A 15294-nucleotide genomic window follows, 5' to 3' on the forward strand; every position below is an offset into this window, starting at 1 on the left:
TTTACAGCGGAGCGTGTGTCAGTTTACCACAGCAGGTGTGTGAGTTTACCGCGGTGTTTGTGTGTGTGTTTACCGCGGTTTGTGTGTGTTTACACCACAGGTACGTGTGTTGTAAGTGTGTGTTTACAGCGGAGCATGTGTGAGTTTAACGCAGCAGGTGTGTGAGTTTACCGAGGTGTTTGTGTGTGTGTTTACCGCGGTTTGTGTGTGTTTACACCGCAGGTACGTGTGTTGTACGTGTGTATTTACAGCGGTACGTGTGTGAGTTTACCGCAGCAGGTGTGTGAGTTTACCGTGGTGTTTGTGTGTGTGTTTACCGTGGTTTGTGTGTGTTTACACCGCAGGTACGTGTGTTGTAAGTGTGTGTTTACAGCGGAGCGTGTATGAGTTTACCGCGGTGTTTGTGTGTGTGTTTACCGCGGTTTGTGTGTGTGTTTACCGCGGTTTGTGTGTGTTTACACCGCAGGTACGTGTGTTGTAAGTGTGTGTTTACAGCGGAGCATGTGTGAGTTTAACGCAGCAGGTGTGTGAGTTTACCGAGGTGTTTGTGTGTGTGTTTACCGCGGTTTGTGTGTGTTTACACCGCAGGTACGTGTGTTGTAAGTGTGTGTTTACAGCGGAGCATGTGTGAGTTTAACGCAGCAGGTGTGTGAGTTTACCGAGGTGTTTGTGTGTGTGTTTACCGCGGTTTGTGTGTGTTTACACCGCAGGTACGTGTGTTGTAAGTGTGTGTTTACAGCGGAGCGTGTGTGAGTTTACCGCAGCAGGTGTGTGAGTTTACCGAGGTGTTTGTGTGTGTGTTTACCGCGGTTTGTGTGTGTTTACACCGCAGGTACGTGTGTTGTAAATGTGTGTTTACAGCGGAGCGTGTGTGAGTTTAACGCAGCAGGTGTGTGAGTTTACCGAGGTGTTTGTGTGTGTGTTTACCGCGGTTTGTGTGTGTTTACACCGCAGGTACGTGTGTTGTAAGTGTGTGTTTACAGCGGAGCGTGTGTGAGTTTAACGCAGCAGGTGTGTGAGTTTACCGAGGTGTTTGTGTGTGTGTTTACCGCGGTTTGTGTGTGTTTACACCACAGGTACGTGTGTTGTAAGTGTGTGTTTACAGCGGAGCGTGTGTGAGTTTACCGCAGCAGGTGTGTGAGCTTACCGTGGTGTTTGTGTGTGTGTTTACACTGCAGGTACGTGTGTTGTAAGTGTGTGTTTACAGCGGAGCGTGTATGAGTTTACCGCGGTGTTTGTGTGTGTGTTTACCGCGGTTTGTGTGTGTGTTTACACCGCAGGTACGTGTGTTGTAAGTGTGTGTTTACAGCGGAGCATGTGTGAGTTTAACGCAGCAGGTGTGTGAGTTTACCGAGGTGTTTGTGTGTGTGTTTACCGCGGTTTGTGTGTGTTTACACCGCAGGTACGTGTGTTGTAAGTGTGTGTTTACAGCGGAGCGTGTGTGAGTTTACCGTAGCAGGTGTGTGAGTTTACCATGATGTGTGTGTGTTTACCGCGGTGGGTGTCCACTGCGCTGCGCCTCCCTCTTCAGCAGCTCCAGCCTCTGATTAGTGCAGAAGCAGTAGTAGGCGTGGCCTGTGTGGAGCAGTGATGATGCGGCCTGTGAGTAGAGATGGAGCCGCTCAGACTGAACATATGGCCCATAATGCCCTCCTCTGCGACTGCTCTCATCTGGGGGGATTCCTACACACACACACACACACACACACACACACACCGACTTAGACTTACTGCTGGAGGGCAGTCTGCAGTGAAGAGTATAGTGAGTGCAGTAGTGAGTGCAGTGGAGAGTATAGTGAGTGCAGTGAAGAGTGCAGTAGTGAGTGCAGTGGAGAGTATAGTGAGTGCAGTGAAGAGTGCAGTAGTGAGTGCAGTGGAGAGTATAGTGAGTGCAGTAGTGAGTGCAGTGGAGAGTATAGTGAGTGCAGTAGTGAGTGCAGTGGAGAGTATAGTGAGTGCAGTAGTGAGTGCAGTGAAGAGTATAGTGAGTGCAGTAGTGAGTGCAGTGGAGAGTATAGTGAGTGCAGTAGTGAGTGCAGTGGAGAGTATAGTGAGTGCAGTAGTGAGTGCAGTGAAGAGTATAGTGAGTGCAGTAGTGAGTGCAGTGGAGAGTATAGTGAGTGCAGTAGTGAGTGCAGTGGAGAGTATAGTGAGTGCAGTGGAGAGTATAGTGAGTGCAGTAGTGAGTGCAGTGGAGAGTATAGTGAGTGCAGTGAAGAGTGCAGTAGTGAGTGCAGTGGAGAGTATAGTGAGTGCAGTGGAGAGTATAGTGAGTGCAGTAGTGAGTGCAGTGGAGAGTATAGTGAGTGCAGTGGAGAGTATAGTGAGTGCAGTAGTGAGTGCAGTGGAGAGTATAGTGAGTGCAGTGAAGAGTGCAGTAGTGAGTGCAGTGGAGAGTATAGTGAGTGCAGTGGAGAGTATAGTGAGTGCAGTGGAGAGTATAGTGAGTGCAGTAGTGAGTGCAGTGGAGAGTATAGTGAGTGCAGTAGTGAGTGCAGTGGAGAGTATAGTGAGTGCAGTAGTGAGTGCAGTGGAGAGTATAGTGAGTGCAGTGAAGAGTATAGTGAGTGCAGTAGTGAGTGCAGTGGAGAGTATAGTGAGTGCAGTGAAGAGTATAGAGAGTGCAGTGAAGAGTATAGTGAGTGCAGTGGAGAGTATAGTGAGTGCAGAGAAGAGTATAGTGAGTGCAGTGGAGAGTGCAGTGAAGAGTATAGTGAGTGCAGAGAAGAGTATAGTGAGTGCAGTTGAGAGTGCAGTGGAGAGTATAGTGAGTGCAGTGGAGAGTATAGTGAGTATAGTGAGTGCAGTGAAGAGCATAGTGATTCCAGTAGTGAGTGCAGTGGAGAGTGCAGTGAGTGCAGTGGAGAGTATAGTGAGTGCAGTGGAGAGTGCAGTGGAGAGTATAGTGAGTGGAGTATTGAGTGCAGTGGAGAGTATAGTGAGTGCAGTGAAGAGTATAGTGAGTACAGTGAAGAGTATAGTGAGTGCAGTAGTGAGCGCAGTGGAGAGTATAGTGAGTGCAGTGAAGAGTATAGTGAGTGCAGTGGAGAGTATAGTGAGTGCAGTGGAGAGTATAGTGAGTGCAGTAGTGAGTGCAGTGGAGAGTATAGTGAGTGCAGTAGTGAGTGCAGTGGAGAGTATAGTGAGTGCAGTATTGAGTGCAGTGGAGAGTATAGTGAGTGCAGTGAAGAGTATAGTGAGTGCAGTAGTGAGTGCAGTGGAGAGTATAGTGAGTGCAGTAGTGAGCGCAGTGGAGAGTATAGTGAGTGCAGTATTGAGTGCAGTGGAGAGTATAGTGAGTGCAGTGAAGAGTATAGTGAGTGCAGTAGTGAGCGCAGTGGAGAGTATGGTGAGTGCAGTGAAGAGTATAGTGAGTGCAGTGGAGAGTGCAGTGAAGAGTATAGTGAGTGCAGTGAAGAGTATAGTGAGTGCAGTAGTGAGCGCGGTGGAGAGTATGGTGAGTGCAGTGAAGAGTATAGTGAGTGCAGTGGAGAGTGCAGTGAAGAGTATAGTGAGTGCAGTGGAGAGTGCAGTGAAGAGTATAGTGAGTGCAGTGAAGAGCATAGTGAGTGCAGTGAAGAGTATAGTGAGTGCAGTGGAGAGTGCAGTGGAGTGCAGTGAAGAGTATAGTGAGTGCAGTGGAGAGTATAGTGAGTGCAGAGAAGAGTATAGTGAGTGCAGAGAAGAGTATAGTGAGTGCAGTGAAGAGTATAGTGAGTGCAGAGAAGAGTATAGTGAGTGCAGTGGAGAGTGCAGTGGAGTGCAGTGAAGAGTATAGTGAGTGCAGTGGAGAGTGCAGTGAAGAGTATAGTGAGTGCAGTGGAGAGTGCAGTGAGTGCAGTGGAGAGTATAGTGAGTGCAGTGGAGAGTATAATGAGTGCAGTAGTGAGTGCAGTGAAGAGTGTAGTGAGTATAGTGAGTGCAGAGAAGAGTATAGTGAGTGCAGTGAAGAGTATAGTGAGTATAGTGAGTGCAGTGAAGAGTATAGTGAGTGCAGAGAAGAGTATAGTGGGTATAGTGAGTGCAGTGAACAGTATAGGGAGTATACCTGCCCACTCCAGCATGTCCTCAATGGCGTCCGCGGCTCCAGGCACCAGGCGATCGCGGTCCGTGTCCTCGAGCCGCAGGATGAACGTGCCGCGGCGCTGCTTCGCGAACAAGTAATTATACAGAGCCGTGCGGAGACCCCCGAGGTGAAGAAACCCTGAAGTAGAGTTAAACAGGCTTTAACAACAGGTTTATCTCACTCTATCGCTGTCTCTTTCACTCCACCACATTCTATGTCAACTCTCTATCACAGTCTCTCAAACCCTGAACGATAACAGGCTTCAACACTGAACTGCAAGTCTACCTCACTCTTTCACAGTCTCTCTCACTCTCTCACAGTCTCTCTCTCTATTACAGTCTACCTCACTCTATCACAGTTTACCTCACTCGCTCAGTCTCTCTCACTCGCTCACAGTCTACCTCACTCTTTCACAGTCTCTCTCTCTATTACAGTCTACCTCACTCTATCACAGTTTACCTCACTCACTCAGTCTCTCTCACAGTCTACCTCACTTGCTCAGTCTCTCTCACAGTCTACCTCACTCGCTCAGTCTCTCTCAGTCTACCTCACTCTCTCATAGTCTCTATCTCACTTTATCACAGTCTACCTCACTCTATCACAGTCTCTCTCGCTCTATCAGTCAATATCTCACTCTCACAGTCTCCCTCACACTATCAGTCTCCCTCACTCTATCACAGTCTCTATCTCACTCTATCACAGTCTACCTCACTCTATCACAGTCTACCTCACTCTATCACAGTCTCTCTCACTCTCTCACAGTCTCTATCTCACTCTATCACAGTCTCTATCTAACTTTATTCTCACTCTCTCAGCCTGTCCGTGTTTATTCTCCTCTATCTGTGTTCATATGATATTCTGCTTATGATATGATATGTTTAGTATGTTTCACCTGTGGGACTGGGAGCGAATCTCACGCGCACCTCGGGCTGTCTCGTGCACACGCCTCTGCTCGCGCCAGGCAGTCTCGTGCACACGCCTCTGCGCGCGCCGCTTCTCCTCCAGAACACGCAGAACATGTTTACATCCAGAACATGTTTACAAGTTTTTCTCAGGTAAACAGCGGAGAAAGCGCGTGACCTCATCCATCACTCTGTTGTTGTTGTTCTTCTTCCTTGGTGTTTTAAGGCAGTTGGCATCCAGTGAGTTGCATTACTGCCACCTGCTGTCTCTTAGCTTGTCATCACACTTATATTCGTCTTTCCATTCCAGTCCTCCTTAAAAAACGAAACAAATATTTCCTCCCTTGTACAATATTTCCGCATTCAAATTTTTTCTTTTTTTACATTAGGCCTATCCTATATCAATTTCTTGTAAATGATGTTTCAACTCTTGTCTTTCTTGTGTAAATGTCCTGCATGAAAGTGTGCCTAACTGTTTCAGTCACTTTGACCTGTGGGATGTTTTCCTAACATACGAAGAGCTACAGCTAACTTACAGTAGTCTATTCATTACAACCTGTTCTTTCCCTTTATTGTCATCTCTTATAATGCTACTTAATTCTGAATCATGTCAATCTTCCTACTTTCATGATCCCATTGATGTTTCTATATTTCCAGTACCTTTTCCTAACATACGAAGAGCTACAGCTAACTTACAGTAGTCTATTCATTACAACCTGTTCTTTCCCTTTATTGTCATCTCTTATAATGCTACTTAATTCTGAATCATGTCAATCTTCCTACTTTCATGATCCCATTGATGTTTCTATATTTCCAGTACCTTTTTCCACACTAGACTCTTGCCTTCTGATTTTGAGCATTTATTTTCAATGTCAACATGCTCTTTCTTTGTGGCCTTTTTTGCCAGTTTATCAACTTTCTCATTTCCCTGTATGTGCGCTGGTATCCACATGTAATACTTTCCCTTGTCTGGATACTCTTGAATTTATAAACAAGATTTCATATAATATTTCTTGATGGTTACTAGCTTTTCCAGACTTAGGCTAATACTCACAAGAGCCGATACAGAGTCAGGAATGTTGATATCCCTGGACTGTGCAATCCGTTCTAATGCAGCAAGTATAGCAAGTATAGCACTCTCATATAGCATAGAGAGAGAGAGAGAGAGAGAGAGAGACAGAGAGAGAGAGAGAGAGAGAGAGAGAGAGAGAGAGAGAGAGAGAGAGACAGAGAGAGAGAGAGAGAGAGAGAGAGAGAGAGAGAGAGGGGGACGAGGGCCTGGGCAACAACATCTCAACTTTGCGTTACAAAGTCTCTCACACACACACACACACACACACACAGTGTTGGGGAGTAACGGAATACATGTACCGACGTTACGTATTCAGAATACAAATTATTAGTAACTGTATTCTGTTACAGTTACAATTGAAATAGTTGGTATTTTATGGAGCTTAAAATATGACAATATGATTTGAATTTGAATTGTGTAAATTTGAATTATTTACAAGTGAAATCTAACAAAATTGAATTTTAGGTGGTAGTTTAAATAGTTCTGAATTTTTTTTTAAACGAATATTGAACATTTGAAATTTAACAAATTGAAATGTTTTTATGGCTGAATTTTATAGACATGTATTTTCAAACAGCTAGTTTTTTTGTTCTGAATTCTTATACTGCAAATATTCAGTTTAAAAAAATACAGATTCAAGTTTTCAAGACGAAGAAATTCGGAACTTCAAATTCAGTTTTCTAAAATTCAATCTCAAAAATTCAAACCCAAAATTCAGATCTTACAGAAAGTAGGTCACAGGTCATCCACAGGGAAGAGTAGAGGATCTCAGAAAAGTCGAACAGAGCATTTTGGCTGCACTGCAGTAGTTTTCTACTGCAAACGTGGTGGTGGTTCAAGAGAATCCGTGTATCTTTCGCTCAGTCGTTTTTTTATTTAATATTAAGAGTAGAAAAATGAGAAAACAGCTTGAGTATTAGATTTCTAATATTCTAGTGATAATAGTGCTACGCTGCTGCAGTTGCACGGAGCTTACAAAACTTAACGCGTGTATTGCAACTATAGGCTACATTTCATTTTCTCATCAAACAACTAGACTAACGAATGGCTCGGCACAACAGAAGAGCCTAGACAGGGCTTTCTCTCGGTGTAGACCAGCAGGTGGTCTGAATTTGCTATAACCTATACTGTAGCCTATTTTTCGGACTGTAAGTCACATTTTATCATGAAACACGCTGTGATTTATTCCAAAGTGACTCAGGCATATATAATGCATTTAACGTTAAATAATCTAAATGTTGACTTTCAAAAGTAGGCGCGCCAAGAAGGCTATTCGCTGTATTTTAGTTCATTTTTGGTGAGCGCCAGAAAGATCTTGAAGGAGACCAAGACGCGCCAAAGCAGCGCATCATGTTGTTTTATTTATTTTTCAATGGCATGATATTTTGTAGTCATTTTGAATGTACACAAATAAAAATATACATTTTACTGTTTCGGATGATGTCATATTAAAGACACAAAATGAGCAAGTTTAATCAATATCAAGATATTTACAGATAGATATTTAAACGTGTCGTTCAAATCTTTTAAGTTGTTGCGCGTGTGATAACGTGTCGTAGGTCACATGATAACGTCAACATGGCAGATGTCCGGTTCGCATTCATACTCAACGAGATCTGGCTATAAAGTACCTACTCTTTTAGCGCTCGTTAAGTAAGTACTTATTGAAATTAAGTACCTACTCATTGAGTATGCGGTTTCGAACGCAGCCCAAAACAGCTTCTGGAATTAACTTTTATATCTATACTGTGGTGCATCTTGGAATTTGGGAGAAACCAAGTGTAGAAGATGAAGGGGAATGTTTGTTTTAAAATGTAACAGTTTTTCAATGATGAGATACAGTATGTATGTCTGTTATATTAATTTGTGGATTAGGGCATGTACAGAAATGTATTATATTGAGATTTGGTTGTTTGGTTGTTTGTCTAATTCCTGGTTGCTTACATTTCTGTCAATGGTTGTGGCCAATAGTATAAATACCCACAGCCTGATCCTGCACAGGATTGTCAGTCTGTGATGTAGTTAGGAGAGTGAAGAACCAACTGAAGTGAGAGTAAGACATTTATTTTAATGTTGTTTATTTTTCAGTTGTACTTAATTCGTCTTGCAGATTTCTACCTTTTCTGTTTATTTCTATTTTCATAAAAATTATATTAAGCTTAAATGTAATGACCCAATCAAGAGTTTGATTGTGACATGGAAGTGAGGAGCTGTATCAAGAGATTGAAGACAAACGGTTTGAGGATAGGAACTGTCCTGGGGTCTCATTTATAAAGCGTGCGTACGCACAAAACGGGGCTGGAAACGTACGTACGCCAGTTCCCACGCAAAGGTTGTGATCTATAAAAAACAAACTTGACGGGAGAATGTGCGCACCTTTAAGCAAACTTCGAGCCGTGCGTACGCACATTCTGGAGACAAAGGGAATTGGCGACACCGATGGTGAGCTGAAGTTAAGTGTCTTTTTGGTCACTTTTAGACAGAAAATCTAAAGAAAATTTAACATATACAGAAAGATAATACAAATATAATTTCACTCAAGCCTGTCACTTGAAGCAAATATCCATCCCTTCTTAAATGTCCGCGCCAGCGAGCGCGTTGGGCCGTTTAGTGAAACTGACGCAAATAACAGTTTAAATAAATAAAATAATGATTTAAACTATGTTTTACTTCTGATATAAACATTTAGATTAAATATGCCATTCAAATTAATGGAGTTAAGCACTTAAACATGAAATGAAGTTACAACATTTTTATATTCAAATTCAGTCAATAGAAATATTTGTTGTGGATGCGATGCTTCTGAACACTTTTCCTCTGGCGTGCTGTGTTTTAATGTTTTAACCACAGAGATAACTGCTTATCATGATAATACCAGACTGTCTGAGAAAATAGTTTCGTGCAAATAATGCCCAAGGCCTTTCTGTTTCCATTAAAAATATCAATTAAAAATACAATTCGGCCAGTGGAAAAGATTGAGAAAAACTTTCTCTGAAATGTATTTTACACTATTTGATTTATGTATTCAAAAACAAGGCAAGGATAGGCAACTACTTGATTTTTATTAATGTAATGTGTCTTGTACCGTTAAACGTTATCACGTGGATGAATAATCATATGCAAATGATATGCAGATGAGGATCTGCATAGTAAAACTAGGCGTTGTAAGCTCCATATATGGTTATTTCGGGGTGGAGACGCATGTGCGCACAATCTTCCGCTGACTGGGATTTATAAAGTGAATTCTGCGCAGGTTCTGGCGTACGAACGGTTTTATAAATCCGAATATTTTTTTGCGTACGCCATTTTTGGCTTTCGGGCGCACGTACACTTTTAGTAAGGTTCCTACGCACAGTTTTATAAATGAGACCCCAGGTTTGGCATATTGTCATAATTCCTGTATTTTATTCCCCTTGTCTTGTGTGGACTCTGTCATTTCCTGTCCTGTGCCATGTTTTGTAGTCCTTTGTAGTTTTTCTTGTTTATTAGTCTTCCCAGGTGTTTCTGATTAATCACGCCCCCTTATCTTGTTAAGCTTGTTGGCCCATGTATTGAAGCCCTGTGTCTTGTTCAGTCTTTGTGAGTTCTTGATGTTGAATGTCGGTTGTTCTGTTCCCAAGTCGTGTTTCCTAGTCGGAGTCTGAGTTTGAATTTGAATTTGTCAAGTTTAGGGTTAATTTAATAAATGACTACAGCACGTGGATCCTGCTTCCTCCTATGTTGCAACCGCATCGTTCCACATATATTGTGTTTGTCTGTTTTTCTGTTCTTGCATTTCTATAGTCTTCACTGGTTTCTTTTTTTCATTTTTCCTGTTAGTTTAATTGTAGCTTGTTTTATACACCAACGATGTGTGAATCTGAGGAATTACTTAATTGCTTTTTTATTGTCACTGGAAAAGGGTGAGCAACATTTAGCTACATCCCACACAAATCGTGAATGGTGTTCAAATAAGGACTGTATTTGTGTACCTAACAGGTGTATATGGATTTGTTTTATTTCAAGCCTAAATATTTGAGTCCTTTGGATTTGTGCAATTCACTTAAATATTTGAACATTGAATTAAGATCTTATTTGTTCTTAATATTGAACCATTTAATAGTTTGCCCAGTAGGCATTTACGAGCAAATCATTTATTGACTGTCATAACTTTAATTTCTGTTAAATACTGCTGCTTTATTGCATTGCTGCTTTGTGTTTATGCCTTCACCTTCACCCCATGTATCCAATTTAAGACTTGTTTGTCTGTGTTCATTGTTTCAATGTCCCTTTTGTATTTGTGCATTCCACCCCATCTTGTATTTCTTACTGCTTGTCTTTGCAATTTTTATTTAAAGTTTTCCATACATCTTTCGTTTATGCTCATTGCCTTATTTATGCTGTTTTATGCCTATCCTGTCCCATTGAATATTTTATGCCCAGTAAAGACAAAACAATTTATACAGTACATTTCAATACAAAACGCAATTGTTTTAGAAAAATAGAAATGGTTTGCGTTTTCTTTTTATATTTATGCACTTGTTTTCATTCTCTGACTGCCTTCTGTATGTTAGCATTAGTGGCTGTCTTATTTTGCCCTTTTTCTGCTTTGTGATTTTTCTCTATGCCCTTGTGCCCATTTGTATTTGTGTCTGATGTTGCTATATCATTTAGCCTGTTTGAATTTTCTTTCCTCCCCCTTGTTGGAATGGCTACTCGGGTTCAGTGGGTACTTCATGACTTCATTTTCATGACCTTTGGAAATGTGGAGAACTTTCTGTGTTCAAACGTTGGACTTGTGTTTGATTTGGGTCGGACTTATGTGTATCTTGGGTGGGACTTGTGTTTGACTTGGGTGGGTGGGACTTGTCCAGGGTTGACTTTCAACATTTGCATTTAAAGTCACTTAAGCTCAAATATATAAGGGCACCTCCCCCTCACAAAGACGAGGCTTTTTTTCTCTCTCTTGTGTTTAAAAAAAGAAGTTATATTGTGGTAATAACCTTATTTGATTTATGGCTTCACCTCTTGTTCCATTTAATATCTAGTTTGTCTTTGTCCCTTTTTTATTCCTCTTTTGAATTTTTATTTGATGACCCTTTTTTTCTGTCTTTGCATTTATGGTATATTTAGGTTTTTTTTTTTTATGCTTTTAAAGTTTTTTTTTTTTTTTTTTAATGCCATTTGTCTCTTTTTTTATCTTATTTATATATATATATATATATATATATATATATATATATATATATATATATATATATATATATATATATATATATATATATATATATATATATATATATATATATATATATATATATATATCTTTCACTTGGTTTTTGTATTGTCTGTCTGTCTGTCTTCTATGCCATTGTTTGCCCCTTAAATTTTAAGGCTTTGAATGGACATTGTAAACTACTTGTCTTGTATTTACACTGTTTATTCTTTCATTTTAAGGTGGTTTTTTTTTTTTTTTTGTACTTGGGTTATCGTCCATATTTCTGTTTCCATGTTGTTGTTTTTTTTAATGACTTTAAAGTGCTTGCAGGTTTATGTTCCTTTTTTTTTTTCTTTTTTTTTTTTTTGAGTTGGCCGGTCCCCTCTGGCTGTTTAGATGGTCTTGTCTGATGTCCTTCCCATCCATTCTTTTTGTATTTATGGCTTGGCCACTTGTACCATTTAAGCCTTGTTTCTTTGTCCCTTTCCCCTCTTAATGCTCATTTTGTATTATTACCCTTTTTGTCTGATTGTCTATTTGCACTGATGGTATTATGCCTTTAAAAATGTTATGCTTTTGTGGGCCTAACATACCCTAACCTTTGTCCATTTTAAATCTTAAAATGTTTGTTACATTCTGGTGATCCTGCTGTGGCTTTCTGCCATGTTCTACATTACTGTTCCTTATGTTATCTCCTTCGTGGTGGTTCCCTCTGTCAGCACCCACCTTGGCCATGCTTCTCTCCAGCTCCACATCTTCGATCTGCCACTCATCCTCTTTTGCCTCTTTACTCATCACTTTCAACTTTTTTGTATAGTTATGTTTTCCTTTTTAAGTGTACTTGTAACTTCATGCTCCTTTTTTGTCCCTTTTGAATAGATTTTAATGCACATTACATGCTGCATGGTAGGACACATCCTTGAAATCGAACCAACGCTGGTCCCTCTGCCCAAATTTTGACAGCGTTAATACGATGGAGATGTCGATGTCGGTATTGATGGCATTTACACAACTCTGGAATAGATCCAGGATGAAGCGTTGGTCGGAGTGCAAGATGTTCATTCTTGCCAAATTGCCAAGATCATTTTTCATAATCGTCGGTCTTGAAAACTCAGATGGTGGGAGCCCCTGCAGACGGTCAGAAAATTGTTTAAACACCGCATTGATGGCTCCAATTGCGTGCGCTTTTGCCATGAGATCACTTTGAAACATTGGATGTGCATTGTTAGGGTTGGCCGGAATGCAGGTTAAGTTTAGGAAGTACCCCCCATCTACAAATGCCAACACAGTTCCCATCGATCGGTGCAGCGCTGTGACACCCTCTGCTGAAAAGCTTGACCATTTGAGGTGCTTTTTTTAAAGATGTGCCAATGGTTTGTCACTTTAGATGGGTTCAACTTTCCAACAAACATTTGGAAAGAGAAACAAACAACAACATTTTCTGTATACTGTATATTTATTTTTGGACTGATAGTGGTTAATAAATTAAAACAATGGAATGCGAGAGTTTCAGTGGTAATATTATTGTGTAACAACTCAGGCTTAGCCTGACAGATAGCCTGACCTGGACCAGGGGTGCGTTTCCCGAAAGCATCGTTAGCCAACTATGGTCGCAAGTTCCCTCGTTAACCAATAGAGTTCAATGGACATTGCAATGAACTTGCGACCATAGTTGGCCAACGATGCTTTCGGGAAACGCACCCCAGGTTAGTTTCCCAGCATAAGCTGCCAGATTAACTAAGTTTGAACTATTTTAAGTTTGCTTTATGAAACAGAATCAACCGACTATAAGTCTGACTAACCAAAATAAGCCTGGCTTGTATATTTTAATCTTGTTTATTGAACAACCCTCCAGTTTGGTATATATTGTATTTGTCTATTTTTCTGTTCTTGTGTTTCTATTGTCTTCACTGGTTTATGTTTTTTATTTTTCCTGTTAGTCTAATTGTGGCATTTTCATTGTCTCTGGAGAAGGGTGAGTAAAAGTCAGCTACATCCCACACAGAACTCGTATGGCGTTTATCCCACAGCAAATTAATTTGTGTCAATAGCCGCTTACCGACCGGAGGAACCTTTTCACAGTTCCTAGAACTATTGGCTAAAGTATCCAGATGTCGGCGTGTTCGCACCGCAGGAACTAGGAACGATTTTAGTTCTAGGAACTCCATTTGGAGGAACTAATTTAGGTCCTACTTCAGAGTAGGGTCTAAACCAGCACTATAGGAACTACCCGTGACGTTAGTGTACGCTGATGACCGAACGCACGCGGAACACCAGCACCCGCCATTTTTAAAACAGCTAGAATGTAAACACACAGATTATAGCCTATATATTTACTCCAGAAACTAACTATACAAACATGGAAAACAGTGATAGATGGGTCTCTAAACCTTTATGCTGAAGAGAAAATCCAACGCAACTTTGAGGGGACCAAGTCAAACATGATTATGTTTATCTGCCCAGCTAGCAACACTGGACATCAACCACACGGCATAGGCTAATAACCTTTTTTTTTCATATACTGTCTACTTTCTATAACAGTTCTATCTAATAACATATTAAACAGTACTGTTAGACGATCTGCTAACTAATAAACACAGAGAATGCGAGCATTGTTTACTCTGGCGTTCTCAGCGCCGCCAAAATAAAGGTCTGTCACGCCGTCAAAATAAAAGTCCCCGTGCTTGCGTCACTCCCTTACCCCTCCTACCAGTTCCTATGTCCACTTGGCCAGTGCGAACGCAAACAGCAAAACCGAGTTTGGGGGAGAGTAGTTCTTAGAACTGTTTAGAAGTGGACAGTTCCTAGAACTAAGTTCCTGTAAACCAGCTGTCCCGACCATCCGATACTGCATTACTTTCAAAGCTTCAAACGTCATCAATCATGTGGTATTGTCATTTCGATATAGTGTGTGATACAATAGTGCTTTTAAAACCGCATCGGAGTCCCGGTATCAACCATCCCATCTCTACTTAAATGTATTGACCCAATCAAGAGTTGTTTCATTGAGGACTGTGATGAGCTGCATCAAGAGATTACAAAATCTGAGGATAGGAACTGTCCAGGTTTGGCATATATTGTGTTTGTCTATTTTTCAGATTTTGTGTTTTTATGGTCTTCACTGGTTATCTGTTTTTATTTTTCCTGTTAGTGTAATTGTGGCTTGTTTTATACACCAATGATGTGTAAATCTGAGGAATTGGTTCATTTCAATTGCTACTGGAAAAGGGTGAGTACATCCCACACAAAGTTTGAATGGTGTTTATCCCACAGCTCTTCAAAATTAGTTTGAATCTGATCCATTTCTAATAAGGACTTTGTCTTTGTGAACCTAAAAGGTTAAAGAGACTTGTTTTATTTTGATTCCTTTGGGTTTGGATTCACTTAATTTTTTGACCATGTAAATTAAGAACTTATTTGTTCTTAATATTGAACTATTTAATAGTTTGCCCAGTAGGCATTTAAGAACACATCCTTTGACTGTCACAAATTAAATTTCTGTTTAATGGTTTAAATGTTTTAATTAAAATGCAAGTTATTTATGTAGTGTTGAATCAGAATGGGTTAAATAGAAATAATCGAACTAAAGAGCCATTTTGTCCTCTGTTAAGCATCCTGGCTAATGTTGTTCCGGAAATTGTACAAACTGAAACTGGTGAAAACAAAGTTAGTCAATGTTTTGATGCAAGTTATGCTATGCACATCAAGTTAAAGTGGCACACTTGAAAATTGTCAACCAGTTTAAGTCCTTGGAATGTTATCAAAGGGAGAAATCTAGAAGAGAAATATGTGTTCATCATTATGCCTCCTTTCATCATTCTCTGCACTTGATGTTCTATTAAACCCGTCCTAATGCACCTCACACTGTTTTTTAGTTTTCTTTTTAGTTTTCTTGCTGTAGCTGTTCTCTGTTAAACTGGATTTACTGACACACACACACACACACACACACACACACACACACACACACACACACACACACACACACACACACACACACACACACACACACACACACACACACACGTACGTATGTTATAACAAATTTTTCTTAAAC

The 15294-nt window shown here is 40.6% G+C and overlaps 1 protein-coding gene across 1 annotated transcript in view; it reads right to left on the bottom strand.

The window, feature by feature from the left end:
• ears2 (glutamyl-tRNA synthetase 2, mitochondrial) overlaps positions 1-6174 on the bottom strand; it is a 26302-nt gene extending 20128 nt beyond the window's left edge. The window contains exons 1-4 of the mRNA XM_084402337.1: positions 6023-6174; positions 4959-5280; positions 4049-4204; positions 1494-1683 (exon numbers count right to left, since the gene is read on the bottom strand). Coding sequence (XP_084258463.1) covers positions 1494-1683; positions 4049-4204; positions 4959-5151 — 539 coding nt within the window. The 5' untranslated portion in view covers positions 5152-5280; positions 6023-6174. The remainder of the gene's footprint in view (positions 1-1493; positions 1684-4048; positions 4205-4958; positions 5281-6022) is intronic.
• Between the last annotated feature and the right edge of the window lie 9120 nt (positions 6175-15294).

The sequence above is a fragment of the Rutilus rutilus genome, assembly GCF_951802725.1.
Source record: "Rutilus rutilus genome assembly, chromosome: 2".
In the NCBI taxonomy this organism is placed as follows: Eukaryota; Metazoa; Chordata; class Actinopteri; order Cypriniformes; family Leuciscidae; genus Rutilus; species Rutilus rutilus.